Source organism: Rana temporaria, chromosome 4 (assembly GCF_905171775.1).
Source record: "Rana temporaria chromosome 4, aRanTem1.1, whole genome shotgun sequence".
Lineage (NCBI taxonomy): Eukaryota > Metazoa > Chordata > Amphibia > Anura > Ranidae > Rana > Rana temporaria.
Window position 1 is genome coordinate 422349396 of NC_053492.1, and position 22107 is coordinate 422371502.

General features: G+C 45.0%; 1 protein-coding gene across 1 annotated transcript in view; it reads left to right on the forward strand.

The window, feature by feature from the left end:
• Nucleotides 1-22107, forward strand: part of TMEM63A (transmembrane protein 63A) — a 111789-nt gene that overhangs the window by 38322 nt on the left and 51360 nt on the right. The window contains exons 6-11 of the mRNA XM_040351364.1: nucleotides 2732-2874; nucleotides 6237-6288; nucleotides 9779-9887; nucleotides 14793-14863; nucleotides 16490-16570; nucleotides 18825-18948. Coding sequence (XP_040207298.1) covers nucleotides 2732-2874; nucleotides 6237-6288; nucleotides 9779-9887; nucleotides 14793-14863; nucleotides 16490-16570; nucleotides 18825-18948 — 580 coding nt within the window. The remainder of the gene's footprint in view (nucleotides 1-2731; nucleotides 2875-6236; nucleotides 6289-9778; nucleotides 9888-14792; nucleotides 14864-16489; nucleotides 16571-18824; nucleotides 18949-22107) is intronic.

A 22107-nucleotide genomic window follows, 5' to 3' on the forward strand; every position in this document is an offset into this window, starting at 1 on the left:
TTGGAGGTGTGTTTGGGGTCCTTATCATGTTGGAATACTGCCCTGCGGCCTAGTCTCTGAAGGGAGGGGGTCATGCTCTGCTTCAGTATGTCACAGTACATGTTGGTATTCATGGTTCCCTCAATGAACTGTGGCTCCCCTGTGCCGGCAGCACTTGTGCAGCACCAGACCATGACACTCCCACCACCATGTTTGACTGTAGACAAGACACACTTGTCTTTGTACTCCTCACCTGGTTGCCCCCGAACATTCTTGACACCATCTGAACCAAATAAGTTTATCTTGTTCTCATCAGACCACGGACATGGTTCCAGTAATCCATGTCCTTAGTCTGCTTGTCTTCAGCAAACTGTTTGCAGGCTTTCTTGTGAATCATCTTTAGAAGAGGCTTCCTTCTGAGATGCCATGCAGACCAATTTGATGCAGTGTGTGGCGTATGGTCTGAGCATTGACAGGCTGACCCCCCACCTCTTCAACTCTGCAGCAATGCTGACAGCACTCATACATCTATTTCCCAAAGACAACCTCTGGATATGACGCTGAGCACGTGCCCTCAGCTTCTTTGGTCGAACATGGCGAGGCCTGTTCTGAGTGGAACCTGTCCTGTTAAACCACTGTATGGGCTTGGCCACCGTGCTGCAGCTCAGTTTCAGGGTCTTGGCAATCTTCTTACAGCCTAGGCCATCTTTAGGTTATATTTATATTATCAGATCCTCAGAGAGTTCTTTGCCATTAGGGGCCATGTTGAACTTCCAGTGACCAGTATGAGAGAGTGAGAGCGATAACACCAAATTTACCACACCTTCTTCCCATTCACACCTAAGACCTTGTAACACTAACAAGTCACATGACACTGGGGAGGGAAAATGGCTAATTGGGCCCAATTTGGACATTTTCACTTAGGGGTGTGCTCACTTTTGTTGCAAGCAGTTTAGACATTAATTAATTGTGTTGAGTTATTTTGAGGGGACAGCAAATTTACACTGTTATACAAGCTGTACACTCACTACTTTACATTGTAGCAAAGTGTAATTTCTTCAGTGTTGTCACATGAAAAGATATAATAAAATATTTACAAAATTGTGGGGGGGTGTACTCACTTTTGTGAGATACTGTACATGTAAATGCAAAAAATGGCACATACCCGTATATACTCGAGTATAAGCAGAGGCACCTAATTTTACAACAAAAAAAATGGGAAAACGTATTGACTCGAGTATAAGCCTAGGGTGAGAAATGCAGCAGCTACTGTAAGCGGAAAAGAGGGTCAACAATGCCTATTTTCACGCCTCACTGTGCCCATTACAACCTCCCTGTGCCCATTACAACCTCACTGTGCCCATTACAACCTCACTGTGCCCATTACAACCTCACTGTGCCCATTGCACATACCTGAAATTTTTGACAGGCTGCGCTGCGGGCGTCCATTTTTTAAAACTTGTTGCTTCCCCCTGGTCCCGTCACATTCTGTGATAGGAGTTTGACACTGTGTTCAGTGTTCCGCCTATCATGGACGTTCTTTCATCCTCCGACTCTGTTTCCCAGCAGACACTGTGTTCAGTGTTCTGCCAATCACGGATGTTCTTTCATCCTCGGACAAGAGAAGGTCTGTGATAGGCAAAACACTGAACACAGGGTCAAACGCCTATCACGGGACGGGACCAGGAGGAAACTGCTAGTTTTAAAAAATGGACGCCCGCACCCCATCGGGTACACTGACTCGAGTATGAGCCAAAAGGGGTATTTTCAGCCCTAAAAAAAGGGCTGAAAAACGTGGCTTATGCTCGAGTATATACAGTATGGGCCAGATTCTCGTAGGGAGCGCGTATTTGCGAGCGGGCGTAACGTATCCTATTTACGCTACGCCCCCGCAACTTTGACAGGCAAGTGCAGTATTCTCAAAGCAAAGTTGCGGCGGCGTAGCGTAAATAGGCCGGCGTAAGCCCGCCTAATTCAAATGTGGAACATGTGGGCGTGTTTTATGTTAATGTATTGTGACCCCATGTAAATGACGATTTTTACGAAAGTCGCGTGCGCCGTCCGTGAAAGTATCCCAGTGCGCATGCTTCAAATTAACCCGCAAAAAGCCAATGCTTTCGACGTGAACGTAAATGACGCACAGCCCTATTCGCGAACGACTTACGCAAACGACGTAATCGACGGAAAATTTGACGCTGGCCCGACGTCCATACTTAACATTGGTTGCGCCTCATATAGCAGGGGTAACTTTACGCCGGAAAAAGCCTAATGTAAACAGCGTATCTGTAATGCGACGGCCGGGCGTACATTCGTGAATTGGCGTATTTAGCTGATTTACATATTCTAGGCGTAAATCAGCGTACACGCCCCTATCAGCCAGCGTAAATATGCATTTAAGATACGACGGCGTAGGCGACTTACGCTGGTCGTATCTTAGAAAAATTCTTCTTTGAATTCTTTGAATCAGGCGCCAAGATACGACGCCTCAGACTTAGAGATACGACGGCGTATCTGGAGATACGCCGTCGTATCTCCTACGTGAATCTGGGCCTATATATATATTTTGTGAGATACTGTATATATTATTTAAGGGTATATTATTGTCTATTAGAATACCTGTATGGGTTGACTTGTCTTCACAGCTACTTTAAGGTAACAATGATGAAGAAAAATGTGTATGTACTGAAAACACATTTGTTTCCTTTCAGCGTGTTTAAAACATGCCAAACTAATTTCCTTCCTCTCACCATAGTGATGAAGACATCTATGAGCGGTGCGGGGAAGATGCCTGTCACTACCTGTCTTTCCAGCGCCACATCATATGCTTCTTGGTTGTTGGCAATCTCCTGTCCATGGTTGTCATATTGCCAGTTAATCTTTCTGGCAGTTTGTTTGGTAAGTCCAGTCTGTGGGTAATACATGTTTGCATGGCTGCAATAAAGCCACACCGAAAAGGGAAGGGATTTCTGGGTAAATGCCAATTTATGTGGTGGGGCCAATAACTGAATTCACTTACAGTGTATGTCCAGCCAAAACTTATATCTCTGTTTTGGATAAAGCAGGGAAGGATTAGAACCCCTGTCAGCATTTTACTTCTATCCAGGTCTTCGTTGGAGAGATTTTCCCTCACTTCCTGTCCTAGTGACAATATTTTACCAAACAGGAAATGAGGAGAAATCTCCAACAGCAACACAGGCTGAAATAAAAATGGTTTAGTAGGGCAGTGGCCGGAGAAAACAGCTGTCATTCTCTCTGTATCTCTGTTGTAGATTTCCTGTCTAATAAAATTTACTGTCAGCAGCCAAATGAAAATCTCTAACAAAGTCTTGGATAGCAGTAGAATTCTGACATTCAAGACTTGGGGGGAAAGTTTTTTTTTTTGGCTTGACATACTGTACACTTTAAATTGGGCCCTTCACTCTCCAGATCCATTTCCTCTCATCTCCGCAATATAAATCTCCAGCTTTCTGGTTGTTTTACTTTTTACTTATTTTTCTGACAGGGGAGTAGAGAGAGATCGTTTGTCACTCCCCCCACAGTTAGAAACACCTCCCTAGGGAACACTTAACCCCTTGATCGCCCCCCTAGTGTTAACCTCTTTACTGCCAGTGCCATTTATACAGTAATCCGTGGCTATTTTAAGCTCTGATCAGTGAAATAATGTCACTGGTCCCAAAAAAGTGTCAAAAGTGTCCGATCTGTCCGCTGCAATGTTGCAGTCCTGCTAAAAATCGCTGATCACCTCCATTTCTAGTAAAAAAAGCTAACCCCCTCGAGAAAGAGCTTTCCAGGGGGGGTTAGTTCTTGCGGGGAGGAGCCGTGGGACCCCATAAGGGTATGATTGGGGCCACTCTGTGCAATACAAACTGCACAGTGGACGCAAGTATGATATGTTTGTTATTTGTTTTTGTTTTTTTTTAAAACCACAAACCTTTAGTACCACTTTAAAAAAAAACTGTAAGGAATTGCATACTAGCACATTATGAAATTCTTACCTTTTAGCACTAAGCCCTCCAACAGAGTGCTGTCACCTCTGAGAGGGCTGACATCTTCCCCCAGTCTTTCTTCAAGGTGGTGTGAGTGGTCAGACCTGCGATGACGTCACAAAGCGGGCTCTACTACCGCTTTAAACCTCATTGACAAAATGTGATTATTTTAAATGGGAGTGATTCTTTTCTATAGCCAGTGTATGCGTCCGATGTTTCAGTGCTGAAAGCGTGCTCCCACAGAGGCCAGCTGTAGAAGACAGCTCTTTGTCCGGACTAACAATCAGTAGCTGGCAGGACCTGTCACAGTGATCCCATGATTGTCGATCCGTCCCGCTACTGGGCATTCACAGCTTTTTTAAAGGGGTTGTAAAGGTACAATTTTTTTTTCATAAATAGCTTCCTTTACCTTAGTGCCGTCCTCCTTCACTTACCTCATCCTTCCATTTTGCATTTAAATGTCCTTATTTCTTCTGAGAAATCCTCACTTCCTGTTCTTCTGTCTGTAACTCCACACAGTAATGCAAGGCTTTCTCTCTGGTGTGGAGTGTCGTGCTCGCCCCCTCCCTTGGACTACGGGAGAGTCAGGACGCTCTCTACGTTGCAGATAGAGAAAGGAGCTGTGTGTTAGTTGGCGTCCTGACTCTCCTGTAGTCCAAGGGAGGGGGCGAGCACGACACTCCACACCAGGGAGAAAGCCTCCCATTATGGTCACGGTCTCCTGACATGCGAATTGGATGCGGAGAAATCCACATCCAATTTACAATAGTGTGAATCCAACCTTAATATTTATTTGTAAAGCATTTTATACAAATAATAACAAGAAATATAAAACAATGGGCTAGATTCAGTAAGGAGATACGACGGCGTATCTCCAGATACGCCGTCGTATCTCTGATTTGCGGCTTCGTATCTATGCGCCTGATTCTTAGAATCAGTTACGCATAGATTTAACTAAGATCCGACTGGCGTAAGTCTCTTACGCCGTCGTATGTTAGTTGCAATTTTATGCTGGCCGCTAGGCGGCGCTTCCGTCGATTTACGCGAGGAATATGCTAATTAGGTAGATACGCAGATTCACAAACGTACGTACGCCCGGCGCTATTTTGTTACGTCGTTTACGTTAGGCTTTTTTGGCGTAAGGTTGCTCCTGCTATTATGAGGCGTACGCAGTGTTAAGTATGGACGTCGTTCCCCCGATACGATACGCTACGCCCCCGTAACAATGCGCAAATCTACCTGAATCTAGCCCAATATGTTTTAAAACAATTGTCCCACTCCCGTTATAGTTTCTTCTAAAGGACAAATGCACTTGAAAACAGTGTGTGCTTATTCCCCCCCCCCCCCCATTTTCCTGGCTTATCCAGTCCCACCTTCCCCCTTCAGAGACACTTACCTCAACCCAGGAGGGGCCGCTCTGTTGTTTGTTTACATTCAGCACTGCCAAAGGTCCCTGTTGTGTTTGCCCCTGTGCGTTACCGCCCATAGCCTTCTGTGGGACCATCTCTGATCGATTCAGGCCTCCAGGGGGAACAAATGCACAGGCTCAGCCAGGACAGTGAGGCGCTGGACGTAAACAAATCGCAGAACTGCAACCGATAAATAGAGGCGAGTATGAATTTTTGCAGGGGGAGGATGGGATTGGTTAGGTCAGGTTAAAGGGGTTGTAAAGGTACAATTTTTTTCCCCCTAAATAGCTTCCTTTACCTCAGTGCAGTCCTCCTTCACTTACCTCATCCTTCCATTTTGCTTTTAAATGTCTTTATTTCTCCTAAGAAATCCTCACTTCCTGTTCTTCTGTCTGTAACTCCACACAGCACAAGGCTTTCTCCCTGGTGTGGAGTGTCGTGCTCGCCCCCTCCCTTGCACTACAGGAGAGTCAGGACGCTCTCTACGTTGCAGATAGAGAAAGGATCTGTGTGTTAGTGGGCGTCCTGACTCTCCTGTAGTCCAAGGGAGGGGGGGGGCGAGCATGACACTCCACACCAGGGAGAAAGCCTTGCATTACTGTGTGGAGTTACAGACAGAAGAACAGGAAGTGAGGATTTCTCAGGAGAAATAAGGACATTTAAAAGCAAAATGGAAGGATGAGGTAAGTGAAGGAGGACTGCACTAAGGTAAAGGAAGCTATTTAGGGAAAAAACTGTACCTTTACAACCCCTTTAAGGATGAATATACTTTATTAATGTGAACTTATCCTTCAAATGCAATATTTACATATTTGTTGTATATTTTGTGGTATGAACTAAAGTGTCTCTCTTCCTCCAATAGACGCCGATCCTCTAAGCTTTGGGAGGACTACAATTGGTAACCTGCAGGACGAGTGAGTATTGGCTCATTTCCCACCAGTTTTCCTTCAGTAATCTTTTGGAGAGTTTTGCAATTCCAAAGTAACGATTAATCCTAAAGTGACCCTTTCATTTGTCCGTGCAGGATAGAGTTGGTCACTTATGTTTATTTAAAGCAGTATTAAACCCAAAAACAAACATTTATTTCATATACCGTGTATATACTCGAGTATGGGCCGAGTTTTTCAGCACATTTTTTGTGTGCTGAAAATGCCCCCCTCGAGTATACTCGAGTCACCTTTTTGCGCCTGATCTCCCAGACTTTGGGGACCCGGTACTGGCCGACCGTAGGTCCCCTGGACCGCAAACTTGGCACACATATAGCCCCACTCTTCCTCTACAAGTGTGGGGTGGATGGAGGGACAGTGGGATGGATGGAGGGACAGTGGGATGGATGGAGGGACAGTGGGATGGATGGAGGGACAGTGGGATGTATGGAGGGACAGTGGGATGTATGGAGGGACAGTGGGATGGATGGAGGGACAGTGGGATGGATGGAGGGACAGTGAGATGGATGGAGGGACAGTGAGATGGATGGAGGGACAGTGAGATGGATGGAGGGACAGTGAGATGGATGGAGGGACAGTGAGATGGATGGAGGGACAGTGAGATGGATGGAGGGACAGTGGGATGGATGGAGGGATAGAGGGGCAGTGGGGTGGATGGAGGGACAGTGGGATGGATGGAGGGACAGTGGGATGGATGGAGGGACAGTGGGATGGATGGAGGGACAATGGGATGGATGGAGGGATAGAGGGGCAGTGGGGTGTATGGAGGGGCAGTGGGATGGATGGAGGGGCAGTGGGATGGATGGAGGGACAGTGGGATGGATGGAGGGACAGTGGGATGGATGGAGGGATAGAGGGGCAGTGGGGTGTATGGAGGGGCAATTGGGTGGATGGAGGGGCAGTGGGATGGATGGAGGGGCAGTGGGATGGATGGAGGGACAGTGGGATGGATGGAGGGACAGTGGTGCTCAGTGATAGGATGTACACATACCTCTCTCCTGCTGTCCCGTTCTGCTGTGCGTTGCACTTCCTCACTCTAGTCCAGTGTTTCTCAACTCCAGTCCTCGGGGCGCACCAACAGGTCTTGTTTTCAGGCTTTCCATTATTGTGCACAGGTGATTTTATCAGTTTCACTGCCTTAGTAATTACCACAGCAGTTTGATCTGAGGGAAATCCTGAAAACATGACCTGTTGGTGCGCCCCGAGGACTGGAGTTGAGAAACACTGCTCTAGTCTACCCTGGCTGCTGCTCCTTCTGCTGGGCTCCTGCAAGTGCTGCATTGACAGGGATGAGAGGGGGTCAGGTACCAGGTGGCCGCTGCGCTGCTTTGCTCTGCATGCAGAGCAGAGAGGGAGGGACTGAGGGGCCCGGAATTAAGAGACCAAGGTGGACCATCGGCATTCGGCAAGCGTCATTGGTTGCTAGGACACTGGTCCTAGCTGCCAATGACTTCAAAGCAATTAATGCCGGAAGGAGGGGGGCACGGCAGGCGCCCGGCGGCGGTAGAGAAGACTAGGCGGAGCCACAGCCAGCGCTATGTCGGCTCGGTCCGCCCCTGTTCCGAGACTGTCAGTTTCATTCTGGGGCAATGTATTGTCCCGGATTGAAACTGTCTGGGACTGGGGACAAATATGCTAATTACGGGATGATCCCGGGCAATCCGGGACTCGTGGGTACCCTACACTAGTACCGGGTTGCACCCCCTTTTGCCTTCAGATCTGCCTCAATTCTTTGTGGCATAGATTCAACAAGGTGCTGGAAACATTCCTCAGAGATTTTGCTTCATATTGACATGATAGCGTCACACAGTTGCTGCTTATTTGTCAGCTGCACATCCATGATGCAAATCTCCCATTCCACCACCTCCCAAAGGTGATCTATTGGTTTGAGATCTGGTGACTGTGGAGGCCATTGGAGTACAGTGACCTCATTGTCATGTTCAAGAAACCAGTGGTGAGATGATTTGATCTTTGTGACATGGTGCATTATCCTGCTGGAAGGAGCCATCAGAAGATGGGGACACTGTAGTTATAAAGGGATGGACATGGTCAGCAACAATACTCAGGTAGGCCGTGGTGTTTAAACAATGTTTAATTGGTACTAAGGGGCCCAACGTGTGCCCAGAAAATATTCTCCACACCCATTACACCACCACCAGCCTGAACCGTTGATACAAGGCAGGATGGATCCATGCTTTCATGTTTACGCCAAATTCTGATCCTACCATCTGAATGTTGCCATTGAAATTGAGACTCATCAGACCAGCAATGTTTTTCCAATCTTCTATTGTCTCATTTTGGTGATCCTGTGCAGATTTTAGCCTCAGTTCCCCGTTCTTAGCAGACAGGAGTGGCACCCGGTGTGGTCTTCTGCTGCTGTAGCACATCTGCTTCAAGATTTAATGTGTTAGGCGTTCAAAAGATGGTATTTCTGCATACCTTGGTTGTAACGAGTGGTTATTTGAGTTTGTGATCTCTGACATCAACAAGGAATTTTCATTAACAGAACTGCCGCTCTCTGGATATTTTCTCTTTTTCATACCATTCTCTGTAAATCTTAGAGATGGCTGTGTGTGAAAATCCCAGTAGATCAGCAGTTTTTGAAATACTCAGACCGGACCGTCTGGCACCAACAACCATGCCACGTTCAAAGTCACCACTTAAAGGGGTTGTAAAGGTTCATGTTTTTTCACCTGATGAATGCGGCCCCCCCCCCCCCATTTTATTTACCTGAGCCCTGGAAAGTCCTGCGTTGCGAACACGCTCTTCCTTTGCTTGGTCTTCTCGGCTCTTCATTGGATAGATTGATAGCAGCGCAGGCATTGGCTCACACCGCTGTCAATCAACTCCAATGGCGCAGGGGCAGGGCTGAGTCCTGTACTCGCCTGCTATGGATGCCGTATACAGGACTCGGGAGCGCGCCCGCAAGGTAACCACCTTGTGAGAGCGTTTCTCAGAGGGGTTTATAAGAAGCAGGGAGGAGCCGAGAGAGACCCCAGAAAACCGCGTTCGGGGCACTTCTATGCAAAACGGGCTTCACAGTGGAGGTAAGTATGACATGTTTGTTATTTTAAAAAAATCTTCAAACCTTTAAAACCCCTTTTAAATCAATTTTCTTCCCCATTCTGATGCTCGGTTTGAACTTCAGCAAGTCGTCTTCACCATGTCTAGATGCCTAAATGCATTGACTTTCTGCCATGTGATTGGCTGATTAGCAATTTGTGTTGCCAAGCAATTGAACAGGTGTACCTAATAAAGTGGCCAGTGAGTGTTTTCTGCAGATAAAACTATCAAAACATTTGTATTTCAATTGGTTGTTTGCTTGTAGATCCACTTTAAAGGAATGTTACCTTATATAAGCATCGTGTTTTATGTCATGACTGTATGTGTGTTTCCATAGCTCACTTTTTATTTTTTTATAAATGGTTGATCACTTGTTGTGTTCCTGTGTTTGCAGTGACAACCTCCTGTGGCTTCATACGGTGGTCGGAGTGGTCTTTCTGATTATCATAGTCTTCCTCATGAGACATCATACATCTGCCATCAAGTACAAAAATGAAGATACGGTATGTGCAGAATCGGTGCTGGGTAATCAAGGCTTCCACCAATTTATGACCTCTAGATTTTTACCCATTAACATTAAGCCCCGGACCAAAATGCAGGTAAAGGACCAGGCCCCTTTTTGCGATTCGGGACTGCGTCGATTTAACAGACAATTGCGCGGTCGTGCGACGTGGCTCCCAAACAAAATTGGCGTCCTTTTTTCCCCACAAATAGAGCTTTCTTTTGGTGGTATTTGATCACCTCTGCGGTTTTTATTTTTTGTGCTATAAACAAAAATAGAGCGACAATTTTGAAAAAAAATTCAATATTTTTTACTTTTTGCTATAATAAATATCCCCCAAAAATATATATATTTTTTTTTTATTTTCCTCAGTTTAGGCCGATACGTATTCTTCTACATATTTTTGGTAAACAAAAAATCGCAATAAGCGTTTATCGGTTGGTTTGCGCAAAATTGATAGCGTTTACATAATAGGGGATAGTTTTATTGTATTTTTATAAAAAAAATTTTTTACTACTAATGGCGGCAATCAGCGATTTTTTTCGTAACTGCGATATTATGGCTGACACTTCGCACAATTTTGACACATTTTTGTGACCATTGTCCTTTTCACAGCAAAAAATGCATTTAAAATGCATTGTTTATTGTGGAAATGACAGTTGCAGTTTGGGAGTTAACCACAGGGGGCGCTGAAGGGGTTATGTTTCACCTAATGTGTGTTTACAACAGTAGGGGGGTGTGGCTGTAGGTGTGACGTCATCGATTGTGTCTACCTATAAAGGGGATGACACGATCGTTGCAGCTGCCACAGTGAAGCACGGGGAAGCCGTGTTTACACGCGGCTCTCCCCGTTCTTCAGTTTCGGGGACCGATCGCGGGGCCCCATGGTCCCGGAGCTTCGATCCGGGTCGCGCACGCGACCCACGGCTGAGTAGATGTACAGGACGTGCCGGTACGTCTATCTGCCCAGCCGTGCCATTCTGTGGACGTATATCTACAGGCAGCGGTCCTTAAGTGGTTAAAGGGGTTGTAGAGGTACAATTTTGTTCCCTAAATAGCTTCCTTTACCTTAGTGCAGTCCTCCTTCACTTACCTCATCCTTCCATTTTGCTTTTAACAGTCCTTATTTCTTTTTTTTTTTTTTTTTTTTTTTTTTTTTTTTTTTTTTTTTCCACTTCAGCTTTTACCAAGTTCTAGAGACCAGCTCATGATTTGATGCTTCTTACGTCTCGGTTTGTGGTTTGCATCATGTGTGGTATATATTCTATGCATATTTTTTTTTTTTTTTTTTTTTTTTTTTTTTCCCACCTTTAAATTATTGGTATACAAAACAGTATGTGTAACAGCCGACCGCTGGGGCCGTGAGGTCCTGGCCCCACTTCCTTAGCCCTCCGCGTCCCAGCTGGCCGTGAGGTCCTGGCCCCACTTCCTTAGCCCTCTACGTCCCAGCTAGACTGAACAGGGCACATTACCGTATAGCCAACTTTAGGAATTGTTTTCCCCCCCCCCCCCCCCTCCCCCTCCTGGCTCCCCGGAATCTCCTAACTTTTTCCTCAAGTATAAGAACAGTCTCAAACGTTCAACAGAAAATAATAAGTATATGAATCGCTTTAAGAAATGACCATAGAAGGGATAGATATAGTTTCTACTATGAAACTACTGGCATACAACTCGTTAGTGTCGCACCCTGACTCTCTCCGCATAGCTCCATGTTTTTTTGTACTCCCTCCATTTTTCCCATTTCTCCCTATGTTCACCGATCGTCTCTAGGTGACTATGCTTTAACTCTTCCAACCTATACGTTTCCTCCACTTCGTCTATCCAATTCCAGACGTGTGGGCATTCCGTCTCCTGCCACTTTTTGGGTATAAGTTTCTTAGCAGCGTTTAAAAGATGAGGAAGTAACGACTGCTTGTATTTTTTTTTTACCCCCTCTTGGCTGCAATGAAAGAGCACCACCCAGGGGTCCTTCTTTAATTCTTCGCCCGTGATAGTTTTAATTTGACTCAGAATTATGTCCCAATAGGTTTGTATTTTTGGGCATAACCACCAAAGATGGGCCATTGTGCCTCTTTCTGAGCAGCCCCGCCAACACTCAGCGGTCTGACCCGCTTTAAATTTGTTTGCTTTCTCCGGGGTGATATACCACAACAGTCCTTATTTCTTCTGAGAAATCCTCTCTTCCTGTTCTTTTGTCTGTAACTCCACACAGTAATGCGAGGCTTTCTCCCTGGTGTGGAGTGTCATGCTCGCCCCTTGCCTTGGACTACAGGAGAGTCAGGACGCCCACTAACACACAGCTCCTTACTCTATCTGCAACGTAGAGAGCGTTCTGACTCTCCTGTAGTCTAAGGGAGGGGGGCGAGCACGACACTCCACACCAGGGAGAAAGCCTTGCATTACTGTGTGGAGTTGCAGACAGAAGAACAGGAAGTGAGGATTTCTCAGACGAAATAAGGACATTTAAAAGCAAAATGGAAGGATGAGGTAAGTGAAGGAGGACTGCACTAAGGTAAAGGAAGCTATTTAGGAAAAAAAATTGTACCTTTACAACTCCTTTAAAGCATGCCGGAGCAAGAAAGGGTTATGAAGGCCACGCACATTACGATCTGGTTATGCACACTCGGCTCACATCTATAGTGTACCTTTTATTATACTGACATATGCCACAATAGAGACTATCCCCATATTTCTCCACTGAGCAGCAGTAAAATAAGCTGTGATGAGGAGTGGAGATGATGTTCTCTGCTTCTAATCGCAGCTCAAAGAGAAGCTGCCAGTGAGTAAATACAAATGGGCAGTATAGTAAGGTGTGAGGTAAGCACCTGACTGGCTGTTTGTGTATGATCACACTTCCTGCTTCTCCACCTCAGAGAAGGCCATAGCAGTGAGAAAAGAGGGAAGTGGTCACTATGTGAGGAGGAACTAAACTTCCAGCGTTGTGATTGACACTTGGAGTATATGAGCTTGAGAAAGAGCCATGTTATTTGTATTCATGCAAAAAAAGCTGGTTCACATTGGTACGATTTAATGTGTCAAATCGGCGGCAATTGCTGGGAATGGCACCGTCATTAGGATGGTGCAACGCCGCATCTCTGGCACTGCGCCGATTTCAAAAAGTAGCTTCTGTACTACTTTTTGCATTTTCGGGCCGCGATTTACATTCACATCTGTGCAGAAACCTGCACAGATGTCTCTGAAATTGCGGCCGGAATCGGGACTGACATGTGGGAGTGAAATCATTCAGCTGAACTCGCACATCTTCATTCCCGCAGCTCAGTGTGAACCCGGGCTTATTGCAATTCACGTTTGCTGGACAAACTTTTATAGTTGTCACCAGAACAGGAGGTGAAAGGGAATCTTGCAGTGGGGACACCAGTTCATTTAAATTTGACGAAGGGATTTACTCTCCCTTCTAATGCCGCGTACACAAGATGGGAATTTCCGACAACAAATGTTCGATGGGAGCTTTTGGTTGGATATTCCGACCGTGTGTATGCTCCATCGGACATTTGCTGTCGGAATTTCCGACAACAAATGTTTGAGAGCTGGTTCTCTATTTTTCTGACCGCAAAAGTTCCTGTCGGAAATTCTGATCGTCTGTATGCAATTCCGACGCACAAAAATCCTACTCATGCTCGGAAACAAATCAACACATGCTCGGAATCATTGAACTTCATTTTTCTCGGCTCGTCGTAGTGTTGTACGGCACCGTGTTCTTGGCGATTGGAATTTCCGACAACATTTGTGTGACCGTGTCTATGCAAGACAAGTTTGAGCCAATATTCTGTTGGAAAAAAATCCACAGTTTTGTTGTCGGAATGTCCGATCGTGTGTACGCGGCATTATACAGTGCCTTGCGAAAGTATTCGGCCCCCTTGAACTTTGCGACCTTTCGCCACATTTCAGGCTTCAAACATAAAGATATTAAACTGTAATTTTTTTTGAAGAATCAAAAACAAGTGGGACACAATCATGAAGTGGAACGAAATTTATTGGATATTTCAAACTTTTTTAACAAATAAAAAACTGCAAAATTATTCAGCCCCTTTAGGCCCCTTTCACATTGAGGAGTTTTTCAGGCGGTACAGCGCTAAAAATAGCGCTGCTATCCCGCCTGAAAAACTCCTTCACTGCAGACTCAATGTGAAAGCCCGAGGGCTTTGACACTGAGGCGATGCGCTGGCGGGAGACAAAAAAATCTCCTGTCAGCAGCATCTTTGGAGCGGTGAGAGGAGCGGCATGTATACCGCTCCTTCACCGCTCCTTCCCATTAAAAACAATGGGAAACCGCGGCAATACCGCCCGCAATGCGCCTCTATAAAGAGTTGCCTATGGAGATTTTTAGGTACCGTCGTTTGTCGCCATTCCACAAGTGCGTGCAATTATAAAGCATGACATGTTTAGTATTTATTTACTCGGCGTAACATCATCTTTCACATTATACAAAAAAATTGGGCTAACTTGACTTTTTCATTTTTTTTTTAAATTCATTAAAGTGTCTTTTTCCCAAAAACTTGCGTTTAAAACACCGCTGCACAAATACCGTGTGACATAAAATATTGCAACAATCGCCATTTTATTCTCTAGATTCTCTCCTAGAAAAAAAAAAAAAAAAATATATATATATATATATATATAATGTTTGGGGGTTCTAAGTAATTTTCTAGAAAAAAAATACTGATTTTAACTTGTAAACACCAAATGTCAGAAATAGGCTTCGTCATGAAAGGGTTAAACAACATTTAATTATATTAACAATGATCACTCATCCGCAGGCCTCAGTGACGTGGAGCATCAAGAGGGTTGAGTGTGACACCAAGAGTATAAAATATTATTTGATTTCTAAAAAAAGATCCTTGTGCCTAGACTTTTACATGTTGTGTTTTTTTTTTTTTTTGAACAGGTGAAACAGACGTTGTTTGTCACAGGACTGCCACATCATGCCAAAAAGGACTCTATCAAGAAACACTTTACGTATGTGAGGAATTGTGTTTATGTGCCTTAAAGTAATGCTAAACCACCTTCAAAATAAAAAAAAAGAGCTTTATGCTAAGGGGACACCTGTGCGGACATGCTCCCAAGCCAGGCTGTGTGCGTCCATAGACACACACAGCGCAGTGCGTCCATGCGCCCTCCGCACAGGATTTAGCTGACAGCAGAAGAAACCTATAACTCCCGCAGTGGGGCTGCAGCCAGAACAGTGCTGGATTGTGAGAGGAGCCAGGTAAATGGGGAAGCAAGGGGAAGTGCATTAGGATAAAAAAAAAAACTTTAATACCACTTGAAGCATCCTAGGGAATTTTGATTGAACTTAGATGTTGCACCTTACTTCCCCCTCTCACATTGCATTATCGGTAAGGACTAAATATTGTTTTTTGGGGTCCTCACCGTTAAAAAATAATAATAATTTGACTTCTAATTAAAGTTGCAAATGCAACTTTTTAAAGCTCAACTTCAAGCAAACTGCTAAATATGCAGATTAAAAAAAACTATAAGGGGGCGATTTTATCTTCCGCATGTATTCCTGTCCATCCTGCCTGAGTTTTACACAGCTCTGCCATCCAGCACTGCCACCATGTCTGGCACAGCAGGAAACCTGATATTGTTCTCTGCTGAAATTAATAAATAACATCATCTACAGGGGTTCTGCTAGCTGGGGGGGGGGGGGGGGGTGAGCGGAGGGTGGTTGCTGCCTGGCTTACCAGTGCCCATCAATGCTGACCACTAAACTCACCTACCTGACACACACTGATCATTACACTGATCTTGTTGACCAACACTGACCGTTACACTGACCCACCTGACATACATACACTGACCGGTCGTGGTCACTGTATGTATTGTACACTGACCAGAAGCGGTCGCATTGTAATTCCCGCCTTCTGGAGTCTGAGGCACCTATGATGGACGTCGCACGTCCTGCAGTCCCGGCATTGGACCAGTGTGATGTTTATCATAGGTGCTGCAGGCTCCAGAAGGCGGGACCTGCTATGTCACTCGGCCGAACTTGGCAGCGCTCGGAATTTGATCGGTCCACGCTCGGTGGCGGCTCTCGGTGCTAACAATAGAATGGTGCATGCCTGAGACCCGGGCTTTTTGGGGACCCACTCGGGGGTCCAGCCCCCCCTCCCGACCCCACTGGTCAGCTGGTTTTGTGCTGTTCATTTTTATCTTGTTATTTTTGGGCTGGAGTTTCGCTTTAAGCAGCACTGAGTTGCAAAAGTGGATAATGAATGGTAAAGTATAAAAAATGGCAATTGTTGGCACAAGCTAAATGTCATTCAGTTACAATCGACATCTACTTATTCGACTAGCTCTTGCTATGTTTGGCTACAGACTGCGTACGGCTAATGCAGTAAAATCACGCAGGTCCTTAGTTGCTGCCAGAAGCGGTGCCTACCCGGCCTGGACCCTCTCCTTCCTACCAGCAGTTCTCTCGGGCGGCCCAGTTTATCAAATTTAGTGAGGCTAAAGAGTTACAAATTGCAGACCTATCCTTGTACAGACAATATTAGAATTACTTCTATGCCCATTTTGAATTATAAATCAGCTACAGTTAAATCATTTTAAAACTGACAACATTATTTGTCTCTATTTTAGTGAGGCGTATCCCACTTGCCGAGTGCTCGATGTCTACTTGTGCTACAATGTCTCTAAACTAATCTGGATCAACAGAAACAGGTAATGTATGTAAGAAATATACCATAAAGTCCTACTCAATGGATTACCTTTAGACCCCTTTCACACTGAGGCGGTTTTCAGGTGTTTTAGCGCTGGAAATGGCCTCTAAATAGCACCTGAAAACCGCTTCCCATTCATTTCAGCGTGTCTTTTCACACTGGGGCTCTTGCGGGACGTTAGGATAAGTCCTGCAAGCAGCATCTTTGGGGCGGTTTGGGATCGCTGTATACGGCACTCCCAAAATGCCCTGTCCATTGAAATGAATTGGCAGCGCTTCGGAAGCACCCCTGCACGGGCGTTTTTAACTCTTTGGGGTTAAAAGCTCCCCGCTAGTGGCTGAAAATCAATGCTTAAACAGCGGTAAAGCGCAGCTAATACGAGTGGCGCTTTACAGCTAATGGCCGGCAATTTCAGTGTGAAAGCAGCCTTATTCCTAATCCCCTGCTTATGTCTTTTGAAAATGAATTAATACCTCTGCATCTCAATTCCTAGCTCCGCCCACAAAAGGTGTCATCATGCTATTGCAATTGCAAATGACAAATTGTGTAGTTCTGAGCCCAGAGAGCCATTGCACACAATGCAGTTTGATTCACAATCTTCTTTAATAACAATTTGTCAGATTTAAACTGCTGTACTCAGGTGCAAGCATTTCTGGTACTGGTGCAGTTCACTGACTAATGTACTGGAGGTACTAATGCAACTCTCACAGTTTAGTGTACCAGTTGTACTGATGGTACTCATGCAAATCACAGCCTAGTATACTGTACCTAGTGGTACCGATGCAACGGACAACCTAGTGTACTGGTGGTACTGATGCAACTCACAGAATGATGTACAGCTGGTACTGATGCAATTCTGGCTAGTGTACAGTATTATTGGTACTGATGCATCTTATAGCCTAGTGTACTGGTGGTACTGATGGAGCTCACAGCCCAGTGTACTGATGCAAAAATAAAATGTTACATAAACAGATCTACTGGCAGGATCAACAAGTAGTTATTGTTATAAGGCAGGGGTCTCCAAACTTTCTAACCAAAGGGCCAGTTTACTGTCTTTCAGACTTTAGGGAGTCCAGACTGTGCCCAGTGTGAGTAGAAACTGTCCTGGTGTCTGTGGGAGTAAACAATACATCTTTGTCGTTAGTGGAAGGAATAGTACCCCATCGCTGGTGTCAGTGGGAAGAATCGTGTCCCATCATTGGTGTCAGTGGGAGGAATAGTACCCCATCATTGGTTGCAGTGGGAGGAATAGGTCGCCATCACTGGTATTATTGGGAGGAATAGTGCTCGTGTGTACGCGGCTTTAGATTGGTTTGTAGAATGAACCAACTGACCACTCACTGGGGTAGATTCAAAGAGCAATTGCGTCTGCGTAACCATAGTTACGCAGCGCAATTGCTTACCTGCGCCGGCATTACGAATGCTCCTGATTCAGGAACCTCGTTACGCCGACTGCAGCCTAAGAAATGACTGGCATAAGGCTCCTTATGCAGTCATATCGTAGGCTGCATTCTTACGTTGGCCGCTAGGTGGCGTTCCCGTTGTGGTCAGCGTATAGTATGCAAATTGCATACTAACGCCGATTCACAACCCTACGCGAGCCCTGCGTACGCAGTTTACGTAGTTTGCGTACGTCGGGTTTCGCGTAAGGCTGCTCCTGCTAATAGCAGGGGCAGCCAATGTTACGTATACCCGTCGTTCCCGCGTCGCAAATTTTAAATTTTACGTCGTTTGTGTAAGTGATTCGTGAATGGCGCTGGACGCCATTCACGTTCACTTTGAAACAAATGACGTCCTTGCGACGTCATTTACCGCAATGCACGTCAGGAAAGTTTCCAGACGGAGCATGCGCACTGCGCTCGGCGTGGGAACGCGCCTAATTTAAATGATCCACGCCCCCCACGGGATCATTTGAATTGCGCGCGCTTACGCCGGGCATTTTGCCAGAGCGCCCACGCAATTTACGGAGCTACTGCTCCGTGAATCAAGGGTAGCGCAGATAATTTGCGGGGGCGCAGGGCAAAAACGGTGCCCCGCGCCTGCGTAAAAACTGCGCAAATCTTACTGAATCTACCCCACTGAATTCTGTGGGTAAATGTAATGTAGGTAAATGTAGGTAAGGTTTTGTCTGAACCCAAATTTCTGGTTACAAATCATAAATAAAGCCCAATCAAATGGTCAGTTTAAAACAGTTAAATGCATTTCCCATGCATGAAAACACAAACAAAAGCATTTTTTTCCCATTTCATCCTCAGGAGGAAAGCCGAAAAGAGTCTGTGTTATTACAACGATCTCCTCAACAAAACTGGAGTGCATGCATTATTAAACCCGAAGCCCTGCGGCCAGTTCTGCTGCTGTGTGACACCGGGGTGTGAGAGGGTACTGAGATTTTTATTATTTTTAATTTATTTAAAGGATCCAACCATTCAAAATGAATATTTTAGATCTGCATTGAATCTGGAAAGTTGAACTGACTTACTGGGCCAGATTCTCGTAGAATCGGCGTTGGCGTAGTATAAGCCATTTACACTACGCCACCGCAACTTACTGGAGCAAGTGCCATATTCTCCAAGCACTTGCTCCGTAATTTGTGTAGTGTAAATGGCCCGGCGTATGGCCGCGTAATTCAAAGGGGGCGGCTTGTATTCAAATTAAGCGCGCCCCCGCGCCGATTGAACTGCGCATGCGCCGGGCTGAAAAATAGCCCAGTGCGCATGCTCCAGCTCACGACGGAAAACGTCAATGACGCCGACGTGAGCGTCATTGACGTAAAGTCATATTCAAGAACGACTTAGGAAAACGACGGAAAAAGACGACGCGGACCCGACGCCATACTTAACATGGCATACGGCGGACTGGCGTAAGGTTACTCCTCATATAGCAGGGGTAACCTTACGCTTACGGAAACGACGTACGCGACGCAAATTTGTTCGGGAATCGGCGTATCGGGCTCATTTGCATAGTCAAATGAGACCTGAACGTAAACGCCACCTAGCGGTCAGCATTGCATTGCATTTAGGATCCGACGGTGTAAGTGACTTACACCAGTCGGATCCTAGCCTAATTCCCGCGTATCTTGTTTTGCGAATACAAAACAATGATACGCCGGCGGGAATTTCGAATTACGCCGGTGTATCAGTAGATACACTGGCGTAACTCTTTTGAGAATCTGGCCCGTTATATTTTATTTCTGGGAAAAAGCTCAAACTTCATCTTCTTTGTCTATTTCTTTATTCTGCATATAATTTTTACCTGTATTATAGGTACGCTTAAAATGGAATGCATGATGTTTTTGTATAAAATGTATTTCTATACTGTGGATTCAGGACTAAAAAATTATTATATTTTCTCAATTTGCTAGCCAGGTAAATGTGAAATAATTCGTATGGATATTTCATATAAACATTTACATATCGTGATAGCATTAATTGGATGCACTTTAGATGACAGGTGTGTACTGGCTCCTATTTAACATTTTGAATGTGATTGCTTCATTCTGAACACAGCTACATCCCAAGTTATAAAAGGGTGTGCACACTTATGCAATCACTTTTTTTTTTTTTCTTTACTCCCCCCCCCCCCCCCCCCTCATAAAAGATTTGAGTTTGTTTTTCAATTGAGCTGTACAGTGTATAGGTCACATTAAAGGTGGAAAAGGTTCTGAAATGATTTATCGTTGTCTCATTTTAACAGGGGGGTGTGGATTTTTTATATCCACTGTAAATATTGGTCCAGGACTGACAGCATCTGATCTCCCTGCTATATTATTTTATTATTGGTAATTCATATGTCCAAGCTCCATCATATTGTTTACAATGGGAACAAGACTTTGATGCAATCCCACTATTCCCCCCCACACTGAGTACTGAAACAAAATATGGGTTCACTTTGGAAAACTCTTTCAGTGTATTGTCACAATGGTACTATACCCCCACCAGAATGGATAAATGCCTCCCCTCTTATTCCTTTTCCTGTTTTCAGAGATGTTCGGACCTGGGGGATATAAAACCTATATGGTGGACGTTCCCAAAAGTCAAACGTTTTATGGATTTAAATGTAAACCTTGGTCAATATTGTTCTCCAACTGTATCTACACAAAGACCCCTTGGGAAGTCCTTGTACACAAACTAATAGAGAGCATCCTCTGTCAGGAACGCCCGCTTTTCACTCATATCTTTATCACCAGGAAACAGGCAGTCGATCGGGCATGGAAAACATTGACACTTGCCAAAGTAAAAGGGCACAGTCATCAATGAGATGCTAACAGTGATCCTCCTCATCTGCAAGGTTTAGCACTCTGAGTTAGGTTGTTGACACTTGTTATTTTTCGATTTGTTGGCACAGTTCTATTTGCCTTATTGTTGCCTACCTTTTTTATTCTTTGCCTGGGGGCTATCCCAGGGTCTAAGAATATCAAGCCTGTGTCCTTTACCGTATGATTAAGACAAAATAAATTTTGATTTATCTGTAAATACAGTACAGAAGGTAAGTGACACTCTCCTCTGTTCATGTGGTGTTCTGCATTACTTGCTACAAAACTTGGGTCAGCTTTGGCTAGGGTTATAGCCTATAATCCATCATCTATGAATATCAAGCCTGTGTCTTGTACTGTACTTCAAGATCATCCAGCAGGCAAAGCTTTATGCTTCTTTAGACATCTGGTGTTTACATAGCTCAACAGTTAAAGTTGAAATTTTCAGAACAGTAGGACTCCCCCGCCTTTGCTATTTCTTCCTGCTCCATTCAGACAGGTCTGTGTGGATTTTCCATTAGAAAAAAGTCTGAGAGAAAACAGTTTCTGCTTTAATCTCTCCCTTTAGAAAACCCATACTACTCTGTAATATACTCTATGGCCAACAGTCTGTGATTGCCAGACCATCACACCAATATTAGCTTGTTGGACATCTCATTAAAATCCCCTGGCATTATTTTTTTTTTATCAGAAACAAGTTTATTAAAGAACAAGTTTTACATACATGTCATAGCATCCAGTTCCACCAAATCATAGTGCGCAAACATTATGTCCAGTCATCCCTCTCTCACCGCCCCATGCATGGTAATTGCAACTTATGATTTATAAAGATCGTCCATCCGCCTACTTGAATTGCTTCGCCTGTCCCCTCTATTGGCAATACCTAGAATTATTCCTTATTCAATAGTCTCAAAGCAGTAACCTATCTAGTACGAGGTCCACCGGGGATAATCCCAGGGTGCTTAGCCAGGGTGACCACTGCCTTTCAAATTTACCAGGGCTTCCCCTGTGTTGAAAGATAAACATCTCTAGTCGCAAAGTGTCTCCCACATTATTAATCCATTCCTTGAGCAGGGGGGGTTCGGCCACCTTCCATTGCCTCAGGATGAGTAACCGTACCTGAAATAGAGCTCTTGCAATGGGCGGTTTAAAATTATCCTCCAGGGGGAGATCGTCTAGGATGCCCAGGATACACGGTTTGGAGTCAGTCGGGATAGTCACTGAAAAGGCTCTATTGATGGTAGTCAGTACCCCTGTCCAGTGCAAATGTAGCTCGAGGCAGCGCC